This window comes from Phoenix dactylifera, chromosome 3 (assembly GCF_009389715.1).
Source record: "Phoenix dactylifera cultivar Barhee BC4 chromosome 3, palm_55x_up_171113_PBpolish2nd_filt_p, whole genome shotgun sequence".
NCBI classification, from domain to species: Eukaryota; Viridiplantae; Streptophyta; class Magnoliopsida; order Arecales; family Arecaceae; genus Phoenix; species Phoenix dactylifera.
Window position 1 is genome coordinate 9680146 of NC_052394.1, and position 27322 is coordinate 9707467.

General features: G+C 36.3%; 1 protein-coding gene across 2 annotated transcripts; it reads right to left on the reverse strand.

The window, feature by feature from the left end:
• Nucleotides 1–681: 681 nt before the first annotated feature.
• Nucleotides 682–26773, reverse strand: LOC103715277. 2 transcript variants are annotated; one of them, XM_008802852.4, is made up of 28 exons: nucleotides 26553–26773; nucleotides 26272–26431; nucleotides 25976–26106; nucleotides 22989–23105; nucleotides 22755–22901; nucleotides 22259–22466; nucleotides 21776–21971; nucleotides 20311–20432; nucleotides 20124–20215; nucleotides 19691–19913; nucleotides 19510–19570; nucleotides 18537–18685; nucleotides 18303–18373; nucleotides 18043–18213; nucleotides 17865–17936; nucleotides 15266–15367; nucleotides 15082–15171; nucleotides 10088–10163; nucleotides 9902–10001; nucleotides 9749–9818; nucleotides 9372–9551; nucleotides 7503–7625; nucleotides 7331–7414; nucleotides 6861–7045; nucleotides 6627–6765; nucleotides 6472–6531; nucleotides 4125–4229; nucleotides 682–1005 (listed from the first exon to the last, which is right to left on the reverse strand). In XM_008802852.4, the coding sequence occupies exons 1-28, from the start codon at nucleotides 26649–26651 to the stop codon at nucleotides 892–894; spliced, it is 3447 nt and encodes a 1148-aa protein (XP_008801074.1). In that variant the 5' UTR covers nucleotides 26652–26773; the 3' UTR covers nucleotides 682–891. The 2 variants fall into 2 exon arrangements, with proteins under 2 accessions (XP_008801074.1, XP_038980506.1); XM_039124578.1 differs by lacking the exon at nucleotides 17865–17936.
• Between the last annotated feature and the right edge of the window lie 549 nt (nucleotides 26774–27322).

Genomic DNA, 27322 nt, shown 5'->3' on the forward strand with positions numbered 1-27322 from the left:
GATTCCCCTAGTTTTGATGATCAAATCACCATAAAGCGTGGTATCATACTACTAAAATTTTCTACTAGAGACCACTAAAACATATGAATTATAATTTATCTTTTTTATAATGTAGATCACAATTAATAGTTTAATTGTGAAATTGGATAGCCTATTATTGACTTTACAAATAGTTTAAACTAATTTTCCACCTGTTGTACACTTATGTTTGGACCTGGATTTTATTGAGCCGAGAGCTTCATTATAGAAGGTATCTCCAAAGTTCAGCCAAAGTATATCTATAATTTCAGCTTGATTAAGGTGCCTTGTATTGCTCATCCTGATCCACCCAGGCGCACAACATGAGCTCTATCCACCTAACTCATAGCAGCATCTCTCTATATAATTATGATCCACTTATTGTATAGTTCTATTGGGAACTGGATTGGATTTAGTTGGGCGCTTCATTACAGAGAATAGCTCCAAAGTTAAGCATAGCTCCAGATTATTATTATTATTATTATTATTATTATTATTATTATTATTATTATTATTATTATTATTATTATTATTATATTATGCTAAAAGATTCATAAGGAAAAACAATTACATCGAGTTTAATCTATATCAAGTTTAATCCAGTCCCAGCAAGCAAACGACCGGGACTAGTTCACAATAAACAACGAAGAAAAAAAGAGCAGCTTGCAACAATTATCTAACATAAGTTAATTTTGATATAATTAAAAATTTATAAACGAGTCACGCATATGCTACATTAATAATTTGAAGAAGAGCACTGCCTATACTGATCCCCAATCTTCCTGACTTCTGCAGAAGCGCTTAAAATGAAAAGAAAAAAAAGGAAAAGGGAAAAAAATGGAAGATAGGGAGCTGTACAAATAGATAATTCCACTACATGAAGTAGCTGAGTGCCTTTTTCTTCCTGGATCCACCTTCTCCATAAAGCTCGTTCCATTGCAGTAGCTCACTCATATTTGTTGATTCAGATGATACGCTTGCACACACCTAGATGACCATCCCACTGACTTTATTACATTTTCTTAACACAAAGGTACTAGTTCAACATTTACGTATAGTAGCGAAATTATGCAGAGTAGCTGCGCAGCAAAGTTATCTTCAAACACTCAAGTTCAGTTTATCTTATTACTAGTGTCAGGCATGTGTGATGCATGTCGCTGTGAAGAAGAAATAAACTGTAAAGGCTGTCAAATGTTGTGATATCCCTTGAATTGTCCTGATTTATGTGGCAGTTCAGAAACCTTTGCAAGATGGAGACAGAATAAGGATGGAATCCTAACCCCAGGAGTGTATGTGGCCAACCATCAGTAATTAATAAAGGAAATTTATATCTTTGACCATTTTTATTCTATTTCCACTAAGCTGACATGTAGAAAAATGATGTCAACCATATGAGGGATGAAACTTCCATCCAACTGTCAATAGATGAATAGTATTTAAAACCCACAGCAAATCAGCCAGTTGAAGCGGTTGAACCACCAACCACCAGGTTTAAAGTCTGGGTAGGCACCTAAACCCAGTTTTTCTCACGACCGCCCGATTCTGAGAAAACTGTCGAAACCACTAGTTAAACCAATGACTCACTTGATCCCTTCCCATAGCCCTCCTATCTCCCACTCCCTACTACCCCCTGTTATTGCCCATTCCCTATGTTTCTCACCCGCCCAGCAACAACTATAGTCAGCGGGGCAAGGATTTTTATACTCTACTAGATGGATGAGTAAAGAAGTTGGTATCGGAAAGTAGGATATGTTTAGCACATTGGAATATTGGGTAAATTAATAGAATTAATATATAAGATGCCACGAGGAAAGTTAACATAATTTGCCTGCAGGAGATTGAATGGATAGGAGAAAAAGAAAAGTTTGTAAGCTAGGTTATATAATTTGGTATTCTGGGAAAGATAAGAATAAAAGTAGAGTAGGAGTTAATATAGATGAGTTTAAAAGATGAGATTATAGACATTATGAGTTTGAGAGGTAAAATAATATTGATAAATTAGTGTTAGGAGAGAAGTCAATTAACATCATTAATACTTATGCTCCACAAGTAGGATTGGATGAAGCCACAAAGCTACGCTTTTGGAAAGATATGGATATACTAATTCAAGAGATTCCTAAAGAAGAAAAGAAATTTACCGGAGGAGATTTGAAAAGGCACGTGGGGAAATATAATATAGGTTTTGAAAGAGCCCATGGACGTTACAGTTTGGGAGATAAATATGAGGAAAGAGATACCATTTTGGAGTTATCAATGGCATATAACCAAGTTTTAGCTGGCATTTGATTTAAAACTAAGGAATTCACTTAATAATTTTTAAAGGTGGGCATTATACTAGTCAAATAGATTTCTTTTACTAGAAAGACCGATCAAGTTTTGTGTAAAAATTGTAAGGTTATACCGGTAGGAGTTTAACCATCAAAAGTTCGGTGGTTGTGAATGTGTGTATTAGGAAATGAAGGACTGAAAAAAATAGGAAGCCAAGAACTAGGTAGTGGAATTTGCGAAGAAAGAAACAAATGGTTTTCAGGATAGAATGTTGAAAGAAATTTACATCTAATAGGGAAATTAATACCATGTTGGAAGAGAGGGTAATAATATTAGGAACGTGACTGAGGTATTATAAGAATCGAAGAAAAAAGGATCATACAGAAGACTATCTAAATGTATTTAATAAATTTACAGAAATATTTGATGGAGCCACTTGAGAAATCTTATGGTAGGTGTTAGAAAAAAAATAAGTTTCTATATATTAATGTGATTTAGGACTTATATAATGGAGCAGTAATTAGTGTGAGAACTACTAGCAAGTTTCCAATCATATTATATTTACACCAAAGACCTGCTCTAAATCCTTGCTTTTTATACTAGTTATGGATGAACTTACTAGATATATTGAAGATGATATTCCTCGATATATGCCATTTGCACAAGATAAAATTTTAATCAATGAAACTAAGGCCAACGTTAATCTTAAGTTTGAATTATGAAGTGCATTATAATCTAAGCATTCTAGGCTAGGTAGAACCAAGAAAGAATATATGGAATTTAGTATTGGTAAATACAGAAATAGAGATAAAATAAACATTGAGGATCATGAAATTTCTAAAAGTAATCATTTTCGCTATTTAGGATCAATCACTGATAAGAGAATACGAAGAGGATCCATAAAGATTGAAGTAGGTTCGATAAAATGATGTTCAACAGGGATATTATACAACCATAGGAAGTTATTCACAAAATGGTAGAGGTAGCATTAATTGAAGATAAATTGAGAGAAGGACGACTTCAATAGTTGGGACATTCAATGTAGCATAGCAGGTGCACCAGTACGAGTAAATGATTTGATATAAGTAGAATAAAAGAGGGGTAGAGGTAAACCAAAAAATCACATTAGATAAAGTGGCAATGAAAGACTTGATGTCTAGACGTTTCAAAAAGTGTGACCCTAAACAGAGTGGAATGGAGGAAAAAGATTCATGTAGCCAATCCAAGCTAATTGGGGATTAAGACTGAGTTGAGTTTAGTTGAGTAGCATGGCCATAATTATATTCTACGTCAAGGCAAAGAATTAAAGCAGGGTGAACAAAAAGGGACATGATATGGTGGAAACAAACTTAAAGACAGCATCAAGTCAATGAATATTGTACCAATTAGGATGTTGGGCAAACAAAGGGTCTCCACACTTGACAAAAGTAAAATCAAAACACGAATGCCCTATACGAACAGTAAAACAAGGATAGTGTTGCATGGAAAAAAGGAGGATAGAAATTTATATGTATTACATGAACATTTTAAAGTATGCATGATATGATATGATGCTAGCACAATTTGAATTGAAAATAATGAAATGAAAGTGTGAAGAAATGAACTCTTGAGTTCAAGATAAAAAGGAGGAGAAGACATACATAAAAAGTTGATAAAGAACCAGAAGAGGATTAATTTCTGAAGTGATTGAGCATGTAAGTAGCCAAGTTAAGATTATGAAGCATCATTAATGGATAGCACAAAATTGATGGCATAAGCTTATAGGTCATTGTTTTGCAAACAAAAACATTGCAATGCAGATATTAAAAAACCTGTAAAACAAAGAAAAGGAAAAGCACCTGCTCATGCGCATATTTCAAGTCATCCATGTTCAGAGCACGAATGTCCTCACAACCCCGCAAAGGAGGTAAAGGCTTGTCCTCTGCTAATGCCACACTTCTCTCCTGCAGGAGGAAAAAGTAAACAGAAACAGTTTACACAAATAATGTTGGTAGGTACTACTGATAAATATGACTACAAAATTCAAAAAATCACTAGAGGAAGTTCACATTTGACTATCAAGGAAGATAGCAAAAATAATTTCACCCACATTCTATTCTAATTAAAAACTAGCCTAGTCACGTGTGCATGTATGCAAAGTGGGACCTGCATGTTACCATACAGATACGCATGTACCTGTTCATGTAATCAACCATGTATTCACAGATTATTCCACTTCATTTTTAAATTTCATTCCTTTGAGCTGCAAAAGTTGATGCTGCAATTGGCTGGCAACCAGTCATGATGATCTGCACCATGACAACCGTGATAGAAGAGCTTACAGAGGGGGGAAAGGTGAATTTACCAAGGGTAGTAGATGGGCCAGAGCAAATCCATCCTGAACTATCTAGCCAGAATCTGGGTGCGCCTAGACATGATACCTAGGCAAGGCCTCAATTTCTAGGTCTCCTCAATTTCCAAGCTATGTTTAGGAAAGCTCAAAACTACAGGCCTGACCTAGCCTACCAGGCCACTTTCTAATAAAACATGAAAAAATTAGATGCTATAAATATCATAATTTCCCTCCCCCATCCTGAACACCAACAATATCATCCCTCCGCTCCTCCATTCCTCTTCCTTGAGACACTACAAACCGGACAACCACCTCTGCAGTACTGCTCCCGATCCCTTTCCCTCTCCCACCCCCATTTGTCACTCCTCCCACCTTCCCCCTAGCTACAATACAAGCAGCATCACCCCTTAACCTCGAATCAGGTCTCGTAATGACTGACTTCATCATCATCCCCACCCTTCCTCCATTGCAGCCATAGAAGAGAAACTAATTTTAACCCTACGATAATTAGGGTTTGGCCCGCATGATCTCAGTCTACGAGTATAACAGCTGGTATGGGCCTGGGCTGGAAGCTTATGCCCACCACTGGGCAGGGCCAGAAATAGGCCTTATTTCAACCTTTGCACTTAAGCCCAGCCTGATAAATCTCCAATGCTAGAAACTTCTACTTAAGGTTGCATACCTGCTTCAGGAATTCATACTTGTACCAGCTTCCTAAGAGTTCCTTGTATTCATATTCATAGCTACTAGAAAAATATAGATAAATACAATGCACTAATTCATGTTTTGCTAGACACACCTAGCTATAACCATGAAAAAGAGTCCAGAATATTAATTTCTGAAGTGCACGAATAGCGGAAAAATATAAGCCAATAATAGATAGCATATTAATAATCCAACTTAAACCCTTGTATCCTGCAATGCAGCAAATCAAAATTTCTTAAATTCATTTGTTTTTACCATTTTGTCAGTTTTCAGTGCAAGTTACCATGATAATGGCAAATCTTCTGTATTTATCAAACACAACATTCTCTTAAAAAGATTCATACAGAAGTACAAAAATTACCAGTCTCAATACTTTATATAAAATATAGGACCTGCATACAGGTAGCAATTACAAGAATATCGGCTTTCATCAACCTAGCCTTCAACATTTTTGCAATTATATTAACATCTTGTGCTCTAGACGCATAAATCCAACTACCATATCTTGGACAATTTTGACAATGACTCATACACATTCCACTCTCATTAACATTTAACCACTCTTTTTTGGTTAAATACATCCATACTTTATCGCTTTATCATTCATAAATAACATAAACTAAAGCAGTTTCCTAGATAAAAGTGCAGAGGGTATTGAAAATTTGACCCTTAAAGCAGGCCTTACAAATGGACACAACCCAATCAATTCACTAGATAAGCTCACATTTTTCGTTGCTTCTCTCTAGTAATTCCTCTGACTAGTAAATGCATTTGTAATGACCACACTTACCTCTTCTAGCACTTCAATCTCTTTTCATGATTAAGAAATGAAGGGTACATTTTTTCCTCTTATAATTCATTATGTTAATTGCCTGACAAAAAAAGAATAGTCCACTGACCCTCAAAACATGAAGCTAACTGATTTTTGGAGATGATAACAAGTTACACAAGATGCAAGTCAATGTAGATATGATGTTCATTTGCCCAAAATTCACAAGTGAAGACAAAGACATTGAGCAACCACAGATCAACTTCTATGCAGCACTTTGAGGGAATTAGCAACGGCATAAAAGATGAAGACATTTACAGAAAACAGCAAAATAAGGAAGTCAGTCTTTGAACAGTGAATTTCAAGATTAGGTACTGACCTTCTTTTCCTTCTCTAATATTTCTCTGATGGGGCGATGTGCAGCAGCAACACAAAGATTCTGAAATTAAGAAGGTAGAGTGCAATAATAGTGGGCTCAATTAATAGAAAAGTAATAAGATACACAGAATATCACAAGAATTAAGAAAAACAGACCTTTAGGTCGCTTCCTGAATATCCATCAGTCATGTTAGCTAGTGCTTCCAAATCAACATCAGGGGCCAAATCTTCTTTGGCCAATATTACTCTAAGAATCTTCTCTCTGTTTGATGCATCAGGCAAGTTCACCATTAATCTGCAAAAAAAATTGACATAAAATTCATGATAGTATACATTTAACATGCACCTCTATGAACTGTTATTCACATACTAATTTCTACTAATTTTCACCTCCGAGGAAGTCTCCTTATAACAGCCTCGTCCAGGTCAAAAGGCCTATTAGTTGCAGCAAGCACCAACACACGTTCTTTATCCTTCGTGCGCAACCCATCCCAGTTCACCATAAATTCATTTTTCATCTTGCGCATGGCTTCATGTTCTCCAGGATTTTCACGCCTCCCCAACATACTGTCAACCTACAAAAAGGAAGGTGGCTTATTAGAGAAATGAAAAATGGTGTAAGTACCAAAGTTTGTTGTCTCAGTATCAGACCCATACCGATGCCACACTAGCACTGTATCGGTACAGTATGGTATGAGATATTTTTAGCATACCGAGTATTAGCATGCCATCCATACCGGATACCCCGAACCGGTACGGTATGGTATGCCCTATACTATTCGGTTCGGGCTAGTACAGGGAACAATGGGTGTAACTGAGATTGCTAGTTAAGAGACAATGATGCAAGTTGTTCAACTAACCTCATCCACAAAAACAACACTTGGAGCAATTTTACTTGCTAAAGAAAAGACTGCTTTGACATATTTTTCGCCTTCACCAAACCACTGTTTCAATTGTTGGTTAGATTTGGCAAGAAATTAAGGCAACAAAAGCAACAAATTCTACTAGCTACAGCTGATAAATCAATTATACCTTTGAAGTGATGCTTGACATTGATATATTGATGAAGTTTGCACCTGCCTCTGTTGCAACAGCTTTAGCAAGCATCGTTTTCCCCGTACCAGGAGGACCGAAGAGCAGTATTCCTTTACAAGGCTGGTTATGAAAACATCAATATATTCAAATTTTCATGGATTACTGCAGCATCCCATTTTACATAAAACATACCTATAAATTGCCATGCTCAACTCTGATTATGAATTCCAAAAACTGACATTCTGAACAAACTTGAGAACCAATTCATTTGGGTTACTTGGCTGCCGTCATGACATCAAGATTGTGAATGAAGGCAAGCTGAAAAAGTTTTCCATTTGCCAATGAGATTAGGACGGAGACTTCTAAATGGCAGACAGTGAAATATCCATTTGAATATTTTTTCTCTCAAAAAGAAATATCCAAACAGGGTTGCAGGGTTGGCTTGATTGACTCTAGACTTGATGGCCCACATTTCCTAGGAGAAAGGGTAAACCAACACATTTTCTGGACCAACTAATTTGACAGTCAACTGCATATTAAAAAGCAGTTGCAAAGATCCAGCTTAAACAATAGTTGCATGTAGGAGAGCTTAATAGTGGTATTTGGAATAACAGCAAGGAAGCATTACTCTAAAAAATGGAAAGATATGAGTTTTCTAATAGACCTTAAACATATAAATAAATGCTAGATAAATAACAAAGCAGCCTGTCAAAGCTTATATTTGTATCTACAGTTAAATATATTAAAAAAACATTGTAAATTTAGTCCAAGAGTGATTTATATGGATTCTTGGATTTTACAGGATTGAAGTATAAGCATGTGACAGCTTAAGCATTTAAAAGCAGCTCTCCAAGCTGGAAAGAATTTCATGGCACTAAGAGCAGGTGAACATCAAAAGTAGGCCAGCTTAAATCTCTAGGTGCCTCTTCTTTAAAAAGTACTCAAAAGACAGGGATTATAGAATGTCAAATGATAGATCCTCACTACACTAAGACAAAATAAGACTTAAAGCAACATTACAGATTTTTAAGGTGGGTGAGACTGGGTGAAAAATTATGGGAATGAGACCTGCCTACAAGTAGATCCATATCTGAACGACATTGATTGATATGGTTAAAAAAGGTCCAAAGTGCAGCTATATTGACAAAATGTTTAGAATATTCCAATGTTCAACTTCTAATAATTTCTGAAACGAACTACGGTAAAGGTGTGTAGATAGAAATAGATTGACAAATCAACAAGGCATATTTATTTAATTGCATTATCAGTTTCATTTACTGCTTAGAAATGGACAAACCCGTCAAAACAAGATATGAAACTTACATGAAAAGGAAAAAATCTCATTAACTGCAAAATTCGGGCATTACATAAAAGGAATTAACACGATTTTCTTTTTCAATTTGGATTCATTTTTTCATTTAATTATCATACTCTTTTTAGATATTTAGAACATAGCTTGTGAATAAATGACTTAGCACATGATAATGCACCATCATTTTTAACTAAATGAAACTTCTAGAGTTTGATCATATTTTTTAGGTTTATCGATTATAGCAGCTGTAAAACTGTTATAACCATGCATGAAAACCCACAATTCAAGCTACTGCCATGGATCTTAGGCACCAAAACTATTAAAAAGAGAACACTGCATGATCATTCTATTGAGCATTGAATAGTAATCATGTTTATACTGCTTTCTTTCATTTTGATATCATTCTAGATCATTGTCAAATACAAAGCAATAAAATGAAATATAAAAATGAGTCAAAATATCAGCACATTGATTTTATTGAAATATTAATTTAAAACATAATTGCACGACACAAGAACGTTAAAAACATCTGGAAAAGAAGAAATCATGCATACCTTTGTCAATTGTCCTTTACAAAACAATTCTGGTCTTTGCAATGGAAGCATCACCAATTCCTTCAGCGTGTCTTTCACATTTTCTAAAGCTCCTATGTCATCGAAGGTAACGCCAATGTCATTAGGTGGAATAACATCAGCTAGAAGTCGCTTCTCAAATTCATTCTCAGTGGCAACATCCTGGAAACAGCTCATTAGAGAAGCCCAAAATTTAAAACTAGTTCCACGACCTTGAAAAGAAAACAATGACAGACGTTCATAAAAGATATTACAAGCATAAAAGCAAATATGATATAGATGTACTCAGTTCGACCAAGTTATGTAAGTGAAAGCTCATAGATACACTGTGACGTTTCACAAAGAATATTGATACATACCTTTAGTGATTTCTTTGTACTCTTCGCATCGCTTTGGATGCTTTGTAGCATATTAAGTCCATGTTTAATGCTGACATGACAGAAACAATCAGTTAGTACATAAGTACAGCCGTTTCAATTTTCTGAACGCAGTATTACCAAGAAGAGGGCAACCTTTCACTGGAGAGTACAGGCTTAGTATCCTTTGCAGATGCTACTGTTGTATTATTCTTAAGGTGATGGCTCAGAGCAAAACCAACTATCTTATCCACACCTGTAAAGTAAATCCCAGCATCAAAGAGGATCCAAGAGGGTCAAATGCTTATGAGAAGGGTAAATAAAGCCAAAGTTAATACTCACTTTCATTTGTAAGTGTTTGATCTTTTACACACACTGTTTCAAGATCACTGCACTCCAATCCAATGCGGTCTAGAAACTGAAAAATGCAGAGCATAGAGGGTTATGATGAAAGGGCACTATTGATATTCCCAAGTAACCATAAATCAGCAACAAAATCATTCAAGAAACAAATCAACAGATGAAGCAGATGACAAAAGGTAGCCTCCTGGAATATCAAATAAATTCAGACCAGACTACTAGTTGTTCATTCACCATAGTTGTGCAGAGACCGATAGGAACTGACATAATGATAGACATATGCAGAGCTATAGCTATATGAAACGAACATCAACAAGTAAAGGCACACATGAGCATTGTTCAACCTCATAGCTTTTAGTGCAGCAAGAATACACAGACAAACACACTAAATGGATCCGCAGAGCAGTGAGGTAAAAAAAAACTTTAGGTTAGAGGAACAATAAGCACATCCAGTAAGCATTCCCCCAATTATAGCGTATGGCATCATACAACATTAACTCCTATTAAGGCTAACCTTTTAACCTTCTCAACCAATGTAACCTTTTCAGTTGTTTCAACCAATGTACCATCTGGGCTTCCATGGATCATTTTGTGTGTACACACCATTTCCATTGATTGTGCCTGCTCTCATTCAAGTTTTGCAAAAATCTCAGAATTGGACCCCTTCCCGATGCCCAAATTGTACACCCATACTACGATATATAACTCTATACTGATACTCGATATGCGGAGCATACCAAGTCTCAGTACCTTACTGGTATGGTACAGTACGCCTTATACCAAGCGGTATGGTCCGAGATCGAAAACTTGCGCGCGTTTTCAATTGGTGCACTAAAACACTACCTCTCAAATACACATCCCCAATCCAATCCTTCATAGATATACCACATGTCCATCCCGATACTCAGTTTCAAAGCTCATTTTGCTCGAGCCTTTGCACAATAAAGCATCGAATTTGAGCACCTTGGAAAATTGCAAAGAATCCAAACAAATTACTATAATCAAGATACTAGAGCTGCTTAGGGATATTTTGGATATTGATAATTGACGCAAGAAAAGTGCTTCTTAAAATCTGGATAAGATTGAAATGCTTACAGAAGAAAATTATGATTGAAAGGGGGTAGTCTTTAACATTGTAATGCTATAAATTTTGAAAAACATGTATAATCAGGCTACTTTACATATTCTTGCATTTTATGTAAACCAAATATGTTTTTGACTAAGTTTACTAACAACTTTCCTTTTTTCTTTATTTTCTCAAATGTTTAAGGTAGAAAATATGAAGTCAATTCAACGATACATCAGGTCAGCATTCCCTCCCTTTCCTCAAAGAAAAAAAGACAAAAAAAAGTCAATTCAAAGATGCACAAATCAGTTTTTCCTTTTTCTGATACATGATAAGATAAATGAATGGAAGAGCTTAAATCATCATTCTCATAGACATAAACATATCTAAATAAATTATTATAATTAAATGACTCAGTTACAAGTTTTATCACAATAGCTGTTGTACATTGTCTCCATAAATCTGACTTAAGATTATATAAACTAAATCATGAACATGATGTTCATCATAAGCAGCATATGAATCACTTTCATCATTGACAGTATTATGTCATTGATTTTGTGTTGTTGCTTTACATTATTGTAGTTCTGTTTCCGGCCTTTTGAAAGTAAAAACATGTTTGGTAATTATAATTGTTTAGTATTTCCAAAAACAAGGAAAATGCTTAGCAGTCAACAAAAATGAAAGAAGAAAAAGGTCTTCCATCTAGTGGCGGTTATAATAGCCCTTAGTTTATTCAGTAAAATTTGGTCAAAGGCTGGACTAGATAGATCAACATGGGTGCAAAGAAAATCAGTTATGAATCTTAGCTGTATCTTACCTAATTTGGAGCCAAACTCCAACCCAAAGTTGACAGCCATGGGATGAATATAGCTTCAAAACTAAAATCAAGTGTCTAGTTGTGGTATAAATAGGACCTAACCCGAACAAAACTGAAATAAAACCTGATTCAACCTAGCAAATATCAACTTCAGAAGTTCTAAAGCCTTGGATCTAGACTGAATCTGGATCCTATCCAAATATCATGAATCAGCTTGAAGCATTGGCATGGTAATGGCAACAGCACTGTGTGTGTATAGGGGTGTCTGCAGGTCAAGGTGGGGCCAGGTTGGGCTTTGGCTATATCCATAGTCAAACCCAAAACATGACTTTCTGGATGATCTGATAGTGACATGAGGTATATTTGGAGCTTGACAAGAGACCTCAATGCAAAGACCATCTTGTGAGGAGTTTCTTGTGGAAGGAAACCACCTACAGCAATAGAACATGGAGCAACTACCAAAAGATTATGCATGGAGCCACCATCAAGAGAATGTTATCACTAGAAGTAACCACTCAAAGGTGGTTCAGCTTGAAGAAACCACCAGGGACTACAAATACCCAAGAAGACCTCAGATAGAAGGATGTGCTCAACACCCAACACAAGACTTCATATTTCTCCAGCAAGTGGGGCTTCCTTACCTCTTTGACTTTGTCTCTTTTAGGCATTTTTAATCGAAGTAAGTTTCTTCAGTTGTGATATATTAATTTCTTTTAGTTAATGTAGATTGTGCTTTCTTTAATTTATGTACTTAGCATTTGTAGCTTTACTCCATATACATATAACCCTTTGATCCTTTGATGGATGAATCATGGAAAGTTCTCACGGATTCACCAGCCAACTAATCAATCTTTATTGTTCAATCAGTGGTCGCTCTTCAATTGTTCACTTGATTCTATCAACATCCTATCAATCACATAGCAAATGTAAAGTCGACTTCAGTGCGGGATGGAAAAGAACCCACATGAGGACAGATTCCCTCAACATTTTACCAATAGCACAGTCAACAGCTCTCCAAAAGGTTATTAACTAAAGTATCATAAATATGATATAATCCATAGATATAATATACAAAAGCATAACATCTTAGGAAAATGAATATATAACATTTTTAATAATACAATCTCTAAAATGATGAGAGAAATTCCAAAACCTCCACTGTGTATTTACATATACATATACATATATATACATATAACCATATATAGAACCTTTCTTCTTGCTCTCCAAAGGGGAGAATCAAAGGTGAATCAACCAAAATGGGAGTTTATTTATCAGTGTATCTACACAATAAGTAAAAATGATAAAAATGGAATCATAACTGCCCATTACAGATAATAAACACTAATAAATCCTCACATAATGTCCCTTCCCCTCCCATAACCTCTCCTCTTGTCCTCCCATAACCTCTCCTCTTGTCCTCTTCCTCCTATCCCACCCCTTCTTTCCCCTCCCTCATAGCCACTGCCTTGCCATGCCCCCAACTCCCTGAGTACCGTTGTCAAACCAGCCATCTCAATCACCAACAACAGCCACCACCACCTCGGACCTTGACCAACTCATGCAGGCTGGTAGGCTGCAACCAGCAGCACTTCTTCTCCATTTCCTATAGCCCACACTAACCCTGCTTCCATTTTTGGTTTTTGTTTTCAGTTTTTTCAAAGAAAGAAAAGTTCTTCACTTAAAACTTCTTCAAAAAATCATAAAACAAAAACAAAATGAATGCTACCAAACATGGATTTACATTTTCATTATATTTTTATTTTTTCCTAAATTTAAAATAAAGGCAGAATTGATGACACGAGCTCACAGTCGAATAAGAAGCTAGGTACGATAGCTATATGTCAAGCTAGAGATTCTCTCCAAACTAAACTGTTTCTGGCAGAACCCTTTACCAAGTTTAAAACAAAATTTGCTTGTTACCACCAAAAGCTTGTGTTGACAACAATGTATTAATCAAAATTTATGATTCAAAAGTTCAAAAAAAAATCATTTACATAAAATATAAGAGTTCAATGATCAAAAAAACTAATTTACGAGATGATCAGGTGAAATGAAAATGCATAAAATAATGATCAGAACTTTTAGAAAAAACAAATGGCATTAGTTTTCATGGCATCCTAATTCCTATAACCAGATTTAACAAATGTTAAATCCTTGTTCTGTCATATTAATACGTGATTGACATTTCTGCAAAACAAGAACGGGATTGCAAAAAGAAGAGACGGAGACTTGACATGTAAGTAGTATATTTTGAAACAAACAGAGAGCAAGATTATATATGTAGCTACCAATTGACAGTTTGGGACAATGGCGGGAAGAAAATGCAAGAAATAATAGAGATAGAAGGCCAGAAGTGCATGTACATTCAATACAATGTGAAACGTGTCCATTTCTTCTCAGAGCTCATCATCTTAAGAGCTTGTGTACGTGTATCAAAAGTAACAATACTATTCTTGAACATAATGCTCTAAAGACATTTTGACAAGTCTATATATAATACTAGTACTTTGTGCTACCATCAAAGACTCGGATGCCTTTACATGGTAAACAATTGGAACAGAACCTTTTGAACATTGCTAACTCACCCTAAAGCATTGAGAAGCAACCAATATCACAAAAGTAGTTAATCAAACTCGCCAACATATATTTTTATAATTGCTAGAGCACATCATAATGAAAATTAAATTAGTGTGACAGAAAAAAAAACTACAACTCTAATGCACTCTCTCTACAACATAAATAAATAAATAAATGTATATGCGTATATATTTATATATTTGTTAACGCACCGTGCAGCTAAAAATATCATCTAGATTTCATGAAAGGTAGAAAAGAACATCAGAAGATAAAAATCCACTTAAGATTGTGTTGGCAAACAAAAGCCACTGTTTGCAGCTTAATTCATGCATTTGATCATTTAAAGTGGCAAAACAACAAAGAATAGACTAGCAAGCACGTAAACCAGATTCTAAACATTTACATCTAAAGCAAATAGAAAAACATAAGTCCAACTCAAGAAATTTTTTTTAACAAACCGTAAAATGGATTACAGATTATGTTTTTAACACATGATAATGAATAACTTACAGTGCGAATATTCAGAATGTTGGATTTGGCTTTAATAGTTTCGACATCATGATCCAATTGTTTTTTCCACTCTGAAAGTTGAGCTTCATCCTGAAATACTTCTTAGAATTTAGACAAGACTTTCCCCAAGAAAGAATATTATACATCTCTAACGTCAAAGTAAAATTATATGGCAATACCATACCTGAGGAAGCTGTATAGTAACCTTATTTGGAAAAAGTCTAGTTAGTTGCTTCATTGACTTCAGAGTGTCTTTACTTCTCTCATGCAGCCTACCAAAGGTATCCTGTACTTCATCAGGGTTTAGGGTTCAGGATCATACGTTAATTCTAGAAAGAAAGAATATGAAAAATTAAAGAACATAATATTCCCTAATGGTGCTAAGAAGCGAATGTTAAGGAAGACCACAAGGTTCCAAGTAGCATAAAATATCTGCAATATGTTTTTAATTTAAACCAGCACATAAACAAGAAAACAAATTTAAGTTGCTGGTGAGATCTATTTCATGATCTAGTTTAACCATTAAATGCTTGAGTAATAGTCTTGAATAATATGCAAACTATATACATAAAGTTCAGGATAGTAAACACAGATTGCTAGCACTTGTTTTCTTCTTTTTTTTCTTTGAGAAACAAGGCGATGGTAGGGACACCATAACTAGTATACTAATAATTGAAGTTTCATGAGCATCATTTGATGCGCTATTGCTAGAATGTCAAACCTTTCCTACGAGGAATGGAATCTTGCTGTTACATCCACAGGAAAAACAATTATGAGGGCAAAAAATTCAAGACTCATAAACCAAATAAGAACCATCATAGGTATGGATATGAGATGTGGATAAGACAAAATATGGATACATCAATATGGCAAATCTTTAAATAAAGATATGGCATGACTGAGATACAATAATAAATAAAAATACTCTCTCCAAAGTCCGCAGTACCAGAACCGACACTCATGCTAGTAGATCAGCGATACGTTACGGTATGATATCGTGCCATGCCGTTACGGTGTGTATCTACAAAGAAAAACCAAAGAGGAAGGGAGAGAGAGGGAGAGGGATGGGAGGAGAGAGATGCTAGGAGAGGGAGAGAGGGAGCTTGAAAGCCCTCCTCTCCTTTGGTTGTCTGCAGGGGCCGCCATTCGGAGCACCTATTTCAAGGGGCTCGATGAAGAGAGAGAGAGAGAGGGAGGGCAAGCGAGAGCGATGCCAAGAGAGGGTGAGAGAGGGGGCTCGAAAGCCCTCTCCTTTTGGGTCAGTACCAACATAGCAGAGCCAGCGAGGGAGGGCGAGAGGGAGAAAGAAAGAGAGGAAAAGAGAGACAGAGAGAGAGAGAGAGGAGAGGAAATGAGGGAGAAAGAGAGAGGCGGAGAAAGGGGGAGACAGAGAAGGAAAGAGAAAAAGAAAGAGAGAGAGGGAAGGAGGGAGAGGGAGGAAGGGAGGGAGAGGGAGCTTTCGAGCCATTATCTCCTTTGCCGCACGAGATAAGGGGCAGATCCCCTATTTCAAAAAGAAACAAGGGCTCCGAACCTTTTTTTTGAATTTTTTTTAAGTGAAGTCGCAGATAATGGAAAAGATTGAAAAAACAATAAAGAAAGCCCCAAATAGGAATGTTTGGCAAATGAGGATACATGAAGCTGAAACAATATAGTTGGGGTTGGGGCAAGGCTTGATGGTTATAATTATGAATATGTAACTCAAGGAATGAATATATATATATACATATATATATCCCCACCAACGTCGGCGGAACCGCCCGAACCGCCGACTGGTTCAGGCGGTTCCACTCGTTTCGAACCGTACCGGTGGCTCATTATACGGTTACGGCTCCAAAAACGGAACGCGTTCCCGAAGCCGGAGAAGGAGAAGAAAAGAGAAAGCGAGCGGGGGAGGGAAAGAGAGGGAGAGGACGCCGGCGAAGGGCTAGCGGAGCCGCCGCAAGGGAGCCAGCACTAGGGAAGAAGGGCCGTTTAAAAAATTTGCCGATTCATAAATGAAGTCGGCAATCGATTTGCCGACTTCACTTACGAATCACAAAATTTTTTACTTCACTTACGAAACAGCAAATTTTTTAAGCGGCAGACCCCTATTCCGTTTAACATGCCTTCTTCCCCAGCGTTAGCCCCCTTGCGGCCTCCGCCGGGCTCCGCCGGCCCTCCGCTGGCACCCCTCCCTCCTCCACTCGCTCTCTTTTTATCTCATTCTCCCTCTCCCCCATCCGTTTCACTATGTCGGTACGGGCTCGGCGCAGCACGGCACAGGCCCATAACGAGCCATCCCGCCAAAAAACCGGTACGGCGTACGGTACTGGTTCCTCTGACCTTGGTCCCCACATATAAGTATTCAAGTATTGAGATGTTATAGTTACAGGGAAACTCAAAAGAATGATTAAGCGGTCACATCCAACTATAATGATTTTATGGTCCTCATAATGATTCATGTCTCAACCCCCAGATTATCAGCTACACAATTCTTTTATCTCGTTTGTATTCTTAAATGATATAGTTTCAACATTAATGAAGCTACTAACTTGAATGATAACTCACCCTAGTCCATTCCACCATGCAATACCAACGTTGTGTTTACCAAATCAAAATGATTGTATTGAATTATTTTTATAAGTGCAATTAAATATCATCCCATATCAAAGACAATTACAGTCATAGCTTCATATGTCAATTATTTTATGATTCATGGAAAAAATTGACAGAATCAAAGAATTCATAATAAACTTAAGAATGTCAACTAGAAACACATGCCAAATTTTGGTCAAGTATACCGAGAAAGCAATGTCAAGCAGTGCAGTTTGGTTGCATCCAAATTTTGTGAAGAGCAGACCACCAGGATGTGACTGCACAATATAATATGCTACAATTATCATGCATAGAAACAAATCCAAGTTCTACAACCAAATTTCTAGAAGAAAATAAAAATAGAAAAAATCGCAAAGTTACCACCTTTTCTTTTCGGTTGTCCACCTGGGCATGGGAGGCAATTACAAGAACACCTGCTGGCATAAGGTCAAGCTTACTCTTCATAGTTTGATAATCTGTGCTTCCAGCTACAGATTTCTCTATATCTTTCAAAAATATTATTAAAGGGCCACGTTGACTTTCTTCAGATACAGCCTAGGTAAAATAAGTTGCAGTAAGTACATGGAACAGCAAAGGAAAGCTTGATATGCACGAGAGTCCAATTGGAGAAACAATAGGCGCACCTCGAGTATTTCATTGATGGCTAGTCTTTCAGTATCTTCACATCTGGGAAAATCCAGGCGAAGACAATCCGCTGAATCAGGGAAAGGAGAAAAGAAATAAGAGCGAGAGAGAGAGAGAGAGAGAAGGACATAAATAACTTGGCCAAGGGATGAAATAATGAAAACGAGTTAACACGAAACAGTTTTATATTCTTTTCATTCAGAAAACTAGAATAATTTGGCTTAGAGATTCACCAGCACAAAAGAAACCATGATCTTCTTCACACAGGCCCCCAAGATCGGTTCCTTCAGGAATTTGCTTATCAAATCTAACACCAATTTTAGAGGATCCATTTTCTTCAGCAGCAAGGAGTACTTTTCCCAGATAACCATAACTTGGACCACTACATAGCAAGAAATAAATTATGTATTACACATAATAAGGTTAATGAAAATTAATGCTTAAAAATAAAGCAAGATGGATAATAAGCTAAATAAGTTATTTCTATGTAAATCATCAGGGTTGCTTATACAAATTCTACAACAGATTTTTGGCATTTTGTACTCAATTTGTCTGGCCATAGATTTCATATTCCTAATTTTCTTGAATTGCATATCTATTTTCCTTCTTAGATGCATGAAGATATATGCCATCATAACATTATAGCATAATCCTACAGTCAATAAAACAAAAAAAGTTGCTAAATAAAATTATCAATGTCTCAAGAACATTCTACCATAATTCTATGATAAATGAGACATGGTAACTTGTTATATGCATTAATCTGAGTGCAATGTGCACATTATTTATGCAATCCATAGTCCGGCTAAACGCATTTGTGTGCCACAAATGTTTATCCCAAAAATATATTTACCAAGTAGATATGCATGCAGATTTACATAGGTAAGTGCTAAGATATGAAATTTCATAAACAAGCAATTTGCCCTTGGTGCTAAACCCAATCCCACTTCCACCTCCAGCTTGTAAAGGAAAACAACTTGATGTATATATAGGATGTGGTCCTGATAAGGATAGAATTGCAATCACAAATCTACTAAACAAATGTTTCCTTTCCTCTCTCGCCAAGGCACAAAACATGCCAGTGTTTAAGACGTCTTACAGAATCTTAAAATCAGAAGCAAAGGAAACCAAAGATGTTAAAAAAAATAAATGAGAACCAATAAGGAAACCAACACTAGAAATTATAGATAGATTTCTAAAACATACCTCTGACCTTGAAGGGGAAGTCCTCCTGATTGCAGAGGACCAATATATTTTACCCTATCACCTGTCATTACATTTACTTCATCAATTCAAATTATAAATCATGAATAACATCAGATAAAGGAAAAGATTTACTGAATGAAAAATTGTAACAAATCAAACAAATAAGTGAGACATAGAATGCCTTCTTTAAAGGGGTAGGCCTTTGACGAGGCTGTTGAGCACTCTTGCTTTGGCAAAGACTGGGAATTAAATGTAGATGTCCCCACAATATCAGCCTCCACACTAGAAGTTGGTCTCTTAAGTTGGAAAGATTTAACTAGTGCAGCTCGCTGCTTAGCAAATATGCCTGGTTTATCTGCCTTTGTACCTTCTTTAACGGATTCTGAATCCTTAGAAGATGGACCCTGAAATCATTTGCCAAGTGTCAAGAAGAATTTCATTAGAAATTTTAGTTTGAACATCTTCTCAAGATCTGAATGTCCAAAATCTTATAAGGGTCTGAAATCTGAATAATGTTGAGCAAGATAGTAAATAATGCATCATGAACTTATAGCATATGTGGAACGATTTATAATGACATCAAATTAAACAGACAACTCCAGAGAGAAGCTTACACCCGGTAAGAGGAGAGAGTCTATTATAAGCAATCTGGCACCAAAGTGTTTGGCAAGTGCCCTTATTAAAGTTTCCTGATATATTTCAGATCCTATAAAAGGGTTAGCAGGATTTAGGAGTAGTTAGGTCAGGCAGAGAAAAGCTAAAAGTAAATTAGTCTCAAATAAGCAAAATAAGGTTGCATACCTGCTGGACCAGATAACAGCACACGCTGGCTCAAAGATGAAATATCTGTCGCATATTTCAAGAATTCCTTGCACTCCAGGTGAACAAATGCACATGATAGAAGCACATTCTTTGTATTCTCACTGCATGAATAAAATATGTTTGATAAGACTGAATCATGGAAAATTGTTGACAACCAAAAACATCCAAATACATGCAATTAACATTAATGTTTGCTAGGAAGAAGACCATAATAGCAGCAAATGGTTGTTCAAATATCACTGCAGGCCAAGGAAAAGCACATAAGGTCTTTCAGATTGTGTGCAGGAGGATACAAGGACTTTCAGATAGCGTGCAGGAGGATCTCTTATATTTCAGGCTTTTGTTATTGATGGCTAACATGGGGGAATAGTGTCAATTGAATGAAGTTTGTTGAATCATTTTACGATAAGATATCAAAAAAGGCCCCTTTTACAAATAGATTATATTACAACTGATATGCCACACTTCTGGGATCCCAAATCAATCATAATCAAATTCTTAAACAAAATAAAAGCAAAAAATCTTCAACAAAATAAAGAAAACTTTCAGTGTGCCCCTCACCTATGAATCAGGAGAACAATAGGTGAAAGCCAAAACCAAAAAAGGATGATGTGTCCACATCTTTTCATGCTACTGTAGTTGACTGACTTCAAAAAAAAAATGAAAAAAAAAAAAAACATTTGCTCCCCATCTTTCCATACAGCTTGTGGATCTTAAAAGCCTCAATCGAATGTATTTAGCAATCTAGCAAAAAGGTTGTAGCGTGATTCATCACAAATGTTCAAAGGTGATATTGTCAAGTCAAACCAAAGAATTAGACTAATCAAACTAATCAACTTTTTTCCTCTTTCCTCCATTTCTAAGCTACGAAACTCAATGTTTCAATCGCTCGTTAATGATAAATGCAGTAAATGTTTAGAGTTTAGGCATTTTTACTTGTACATAAAACACCGAAAGATGATGAGAATGAGTCTATTGATTTAGAAGTAAATGGAAATATATCATTTTTTATCTTTTCGGTACAATATCAAAGTTGAATTAACAATGATCAAGTTGAATCTGTGAGGTAACATCTAGTGTAAAGTAAGAGTCTAATGCAACATGAACCAATATGATGAAAGAATACGGAATATATGTTATATCAATAAAAAAGTAACATTTTTCAAATGACAGTTCTGCTTAGTAGAAACCATGAGCACTTCTCATTAGTCATAACAAATTTGACACATTCAGAAACTCCAGCCTCAACATTTGCATGAATCTACAGTTAAAACAAAATGTCGTCTTCCAATACTCCGCAAAAATTAGAGCAAATATATTAGCAGCAAAAAGAATATGAAAACTTAAAAGCCTGTAAAGCCAACAAAACCTTCAAAGCTAGAAGTTATCTTGTGATAAGTTGACAAAGTATATCAGTAAGAACGAAATTCAAAAAAGACCAGACCTCAGATAGTAAGGAAAATTATCAAAGGAGACTTGGATATTGTTGGCATCAATAATCCCTTGCATCAAACTATCCTTAAAGGCTTGACAACTAGTGGAAGGTAATGTTGCCAGAGAACCAAGATCCTTGAGAAGTTCCCTTTGATCCTCAAACATTTTGTAGGCACCTCCACGCAGCTCCAAGTCGGATGAAGATCCTGCAAAATTCAAAAGAATCAACCTTAGTTCCAAATTTCTATCATCATTTTTTCTGATTCTTGCATCAAGAATAGCATCCAAAAAGATCCTACTGAGGTCATAAAATTTCTTGGTGGCAAGATGAGTAGACAATAAGCAACATCACCAGGAAGAACCCCTGAACTTCCATTATGCCCATACTACACTTTCTAACATGATAAGTGGTATCAAGGTCTGCACTACAACTGCATGATGCATTACAAATAAGTAAGAATAGTCCCTTCAATTCCCTGATAAACATTCTCACCATTATGTGCCAATGGAGGAAGAACCATCCGATCTTTTTTATAAGCTGATAGAGATGCCAGTATTGATGCACCAGTGGCAGCTGAATGGTCTCCAGATCTGGCCTCAAAGTGGATTCCTTTTGCAGGACTGCTACGTGCCTCTGAAGTACTGTGCGTAGAAGGCAAAGCTGGGGTGCTTGTTTTTTCAGTAGGAAGATGTTGAAAAATCTGCCAATAAATTAAGGAATTTCTTGGAAAACACCATGATAAATCTGCATAATGTGACCTATTCATTCTATAACAGACAATCCTTGGAGGAGATTGAGCCAATAAGAAAGCTTTTCAATAAACAGCCTATCTTTTATTTATTTATTTGTGTATTTCATATGTCTTTTGAAGATACACGGGTTCAAATTAGTGCATGTATTATACACATCTTAATCAATTCCTAAAATTTTCTTGAGAAAACAGCATAAATTTGCAGAATTCTGGTAGAGAAAAACTGAGAAAGGATACGTAAGCATGTCTCCCAGATGAACTAAAAACAACCTCATCCCCTCCAGCGAGGACAACACATGAATTTTTCTCAATGGTCTTTCCATTTACTCGGACAACGCCTTTGGCACCTAAGGTTTCAAGCAAGGCAACCGGTACACCAGCACACTGATACAGGAAGGAAAGAAAAAGTGTAAAAGCTTACATGCCAAGTTACAAAATGGTGTGTTTAGAACAGAATGACCAGGATAGTACCTTAGTTTGACTCAGTCTACACAAAGTAGTGCTGACAGATGGATCTTTCAATTGTAAATCACATTTTTTACTATAGCCAACAGTGAAAGGAGAGCCTCGTATAGGAAGGTGAGGATTCTGGATAAAAGATAAGAAAAGTTAGAATACCGCCAAAAGAATCATATTGAAGTTAAACTCATGACAGAAACTAAACCAAAAGAATCGAAAATAAATTAGAAGCCCACTTAAATTAAAGATGCTTCCTGCTGCTTCTAAATGGACATCACATAACCAAGATCCACAGCTTCCACAGGGAATCTCCGGTGGAATCAAAAAGAAAACTACATTAGAAACACTCTCCCACATATAAATCCCTGGGTAGATTTATGGACAGAAGCATGGCTGTCAAACTACCTAAGCAACCTTGGGCATCAGACCAAGCTTATAGCACAAACGGTTGCCCATGTACATAGGCAATCACCGGAGAAATCTAGTTTAAAAGTCATTCATCCTTTAATTTGTCTACTTCATTTATATTATCAGCTATTTTTATAATATTTGATAAACTATAACTTTTATTTGCCTCGAGTCATATGCAGTGAATTTATTGTATGAATATAAATGAACATGTATAAATATTCATCAACAATAACTAACAAATTTCAATATTTTGTACATATTAAAATCATAATGACATTAATAAAATCAATAACATGCACTATTGTTGTTTAATCTTAAATGGTAGAGATTGCTCATTTGGTACCCCAACCTGCTGGAAGATGCAGGTTAAGTCTAACAATCTTTGATACAAATTTTAGGTTCTTCATGTCAAATGAGATACATTACACTAGATCATGAAGAAAAACTAAGTTTATACTATATATACGGATATATAGATATACATAGGGACCCACAAAAAAAAAGAAACAGAAGGACATACATATGTACAAAAAATATACATACATGCAAGTATGCATATAACGTGCATGGATACATTTACAGGTGCATTTACACACAAAATAATTGGTAACCACCAATTACAAAATTGAAACCTAAATGTCAGTCACCTGCCTATGCAAGCACCCAAAACCTGGGAAGCACCGAAACTGTGGAAGTATAGGGACGAACAATAGCTTTTAGGATACCGATAAAATCAATAAGATAAACTCTACCAAAAAAACAATAAGATAAACATGAAGGGGGGAAATGCAACTATAACAGGGAGCAACCAACTAATGTATTTTCTATGCACCAACAAATTCAAATATACTGTGTGTACACTTCTGAACCTATTACACCAAAGGGCATCATCAGTACATCAAAGGCCTACAAGATTGTTAGAAACTTGCTAATTCAAAGAATTTTATTAAAATTAAAAGGCAAGAGAATAAAAGGGCACACTAAGCAAAGAACAACGCTCAACCATTCATAAATCTGTAGTTATAAACCACACCCTCCCCATCCCTCTCTCTTCCTCCCACCCACCCACCCCACTTTCTATTACCGACTACCAGGCTCCTTTCACTCAACCCATCCCCCCTTCCACCAACCTGTCTTCTCTTTGTAACCCCAGTCCTCACCTCACCCAAGCCCCTCTCTCCTTAACACCACCTGGGCTCCACTCATCATGTCTCCACTACCACCTTAATCCCATCTCTCCTAAATCCCAGCCCATTATTCTCCCTACCACCCACCCCACCAAGAACATTTCTGCTTAAGCCTTGTCCGAATTTGAGAACGTTGCCTCCATATTACTAATTCAAAGCTAGTGCTTTCAGCCCAAACTAATTTGTTTTGAATAAAACATATTATTTTCAGCCAAGGTCGCTGAAATTGATCCCATAATTTCAGTTTCTGCCAAGTCCAGTTAGTTACAGCCAATTTTAATAAAAATAAATGAAAACATCCATAGATGCTAAATTTACTCATCATTTCACTATGTAGCCCCATTATGGGATTATTTTTTCATTTATTTAGGCATATTTTGGTGCACATTGTCAAAGGCATATTTTGTTTTGCGCAGAGCTATCTCTGTGTCTTTAATATCAAGGGAAGAGGGTCGTGGTGGAGTAGGGAGTTGAACTTCATGGTTCCATTGAAAATAGAAGCATTTAATGGACCAGCATGCAACAAAAATCACCAAAAGATTTAACAAAATGGAGTCTCAAGGTGGGCAATGATTGCTCCAAGTGATTGTGTGTCTGAAAGCAAAACAATCAATCATTTACTTATCCATTGCCTAATCACTACAGCCAGTTGATGTTTTTTTTTTCCTTTGGGTGGATGGGGAGGTGTGGTTGTGTCCATTTCAGAAATTGGGGTGGCAGGGGAGGTGTGGTTGTGTCCTTTAGAAATCCTTCCAAAAAGATATCTTATTCTTAACCAGTCTTCATATCTCAAGCTCCATCATCATGGAAGAATTAAGAACTTTATTGCTAGAATTTCAACTAAAGGCCTCCTTGTTGACAGCATTCAAAAATATTTCCCATGTCTGGTCATGGTTCAAAAAACGGCCAAGAGAGCATGTCATCATACTGCAAGCATGCCGATTATGGTGTTAGAGATAGTGCAAACCAGCCACTTACTCAACTAATGAGTGTCTAATAGTCATGACATTGTAGCAAAACAACAACTTTCTCTGCCCCTCTTTCCAGAGTAAGAAAAATTAGTTTGATATTAAAAATAATTAAACAACTATCACCACTCCTCAACAAGTTGGTTATTCATTTGTCGAAGAGAATTTTAGGTTAATAGATGGTCTAACAAGTTTTATTTAGTCATAACGTATATGAAGAAACCAAACTGTCAAAATATAAAACTTCAAACAGCGATATAAAGCTTTATATGACCAGAAGAAGTAAAGAGAAACAAAACCCTAATAACATCTAGTTTAAATCCCTTATTATTGAATACAGTAAGGCAAGTGATGCTTCTACAATTAGAAATCACAAGATGCATGCAAATAATTCAAAAAAAAAAAAAAGTTTTCAAAAAATAATCTTTCAGACCTGAGAAGATTGGGAAAGAAGTTTGCCCCAAGCAGGGGCCTTCACCCGCCCTTTCCCTGACTGCTTCATGCGCAGATCTGATAGAAAAAGAGTTTTCACCGACTCCTCCGTTTCTACCGGCGTTGTCTTTTCTGCACACCAAATCAAACCAGATATCAAACAAAATTTAATCAAAACAAATATGAAACAAAATTAAATCAGACCAAATATGCAAGAACATTCAACTAAACAAACCGAAAGAAACTAACCATCGTAGAAAAGAGGGCAAAAAGAAAACAAATTTCTCAAGATTAAACCTGATGCAGACAAACCGACAACAGTCTGCTCTCCGTTTTGCAGCAACTCAGCTACCGGCACTTGATCAGCGGGCTCCTTTGGTGGATCGGCGGCAGCGCTCGGATCGGCGGGCACCTGCTTCGGTTCATCCTCCCTCGGCAACGCCGCCCCCGTCTCGGCCTGAAAATCCCCAATCCAAAAAAACAACAAAAAAAAAAAACCCAAAATCCAGAACCCAAAAAAAATCAAAATCAAGAACCCGGAAACTTCAATAAAAAAATAAAAAAATGAAAAATCTAACCTTTGAACGTTTGGCCTCTCGGGGAGAGGCAGAATGAGATGGGGAAGCGCGTTTCGTAGTCACCGCCGCGGCGGCGGAGCTCCGCCTAGTCTCAACCATCTCCGGCTTCTCTGCTTCTCCTTATCTTTCCCTTCGCCGATCGGAGATTTTTCCCGGACGCCAAGAAGCAGAGGAAAAGAGGAAAAGAAAGAAGGGGAAGAGAACCCTATATAGGCCGCTGTACTCTATTAAAAAAACCTATACTAATAATATTATAAAGGGGAATTAATTATTGGGTGGAGTCGCGCCAGTGAGTTAGGGAGGTGGGGCGAGAAAAGGAATTGGGTGCAAAGTGGGGTAGTATATACATGGCTCGATTGGGGTTTGGAGGGTTTAAATTGGGAAGTGACACAGAGAGAGAAGGTCTTTTATTTCATTGGACCTTTGGTCGAAATTAAATTTCTCTCTACAAAATTAGGAGAAGTAATAGGTCCACCCTTTGTTTTGAATTGTCCAGGGTGAGATAAATAAAAGAAGAAGTGTATCTTTCCAAAAATCTAATATGTTAATAACTTAATTGAAAGGAGAAAAAAAAACAAAGTGTATTTTTCAAAATATATTTTTCATAAATAAAAATAAGGAAAGAATCTAGCCAAAAATTTATCTCTATTTTAAATTTTTATTAAAGAAGCTTGAATCAAGGGACTGTGTCATACAAATTATAAATATTTTTTCTTATATTATTTAGACAGGAAAGGTGTTTGATTTTTTTTCTATAAAAAAAAGGCATG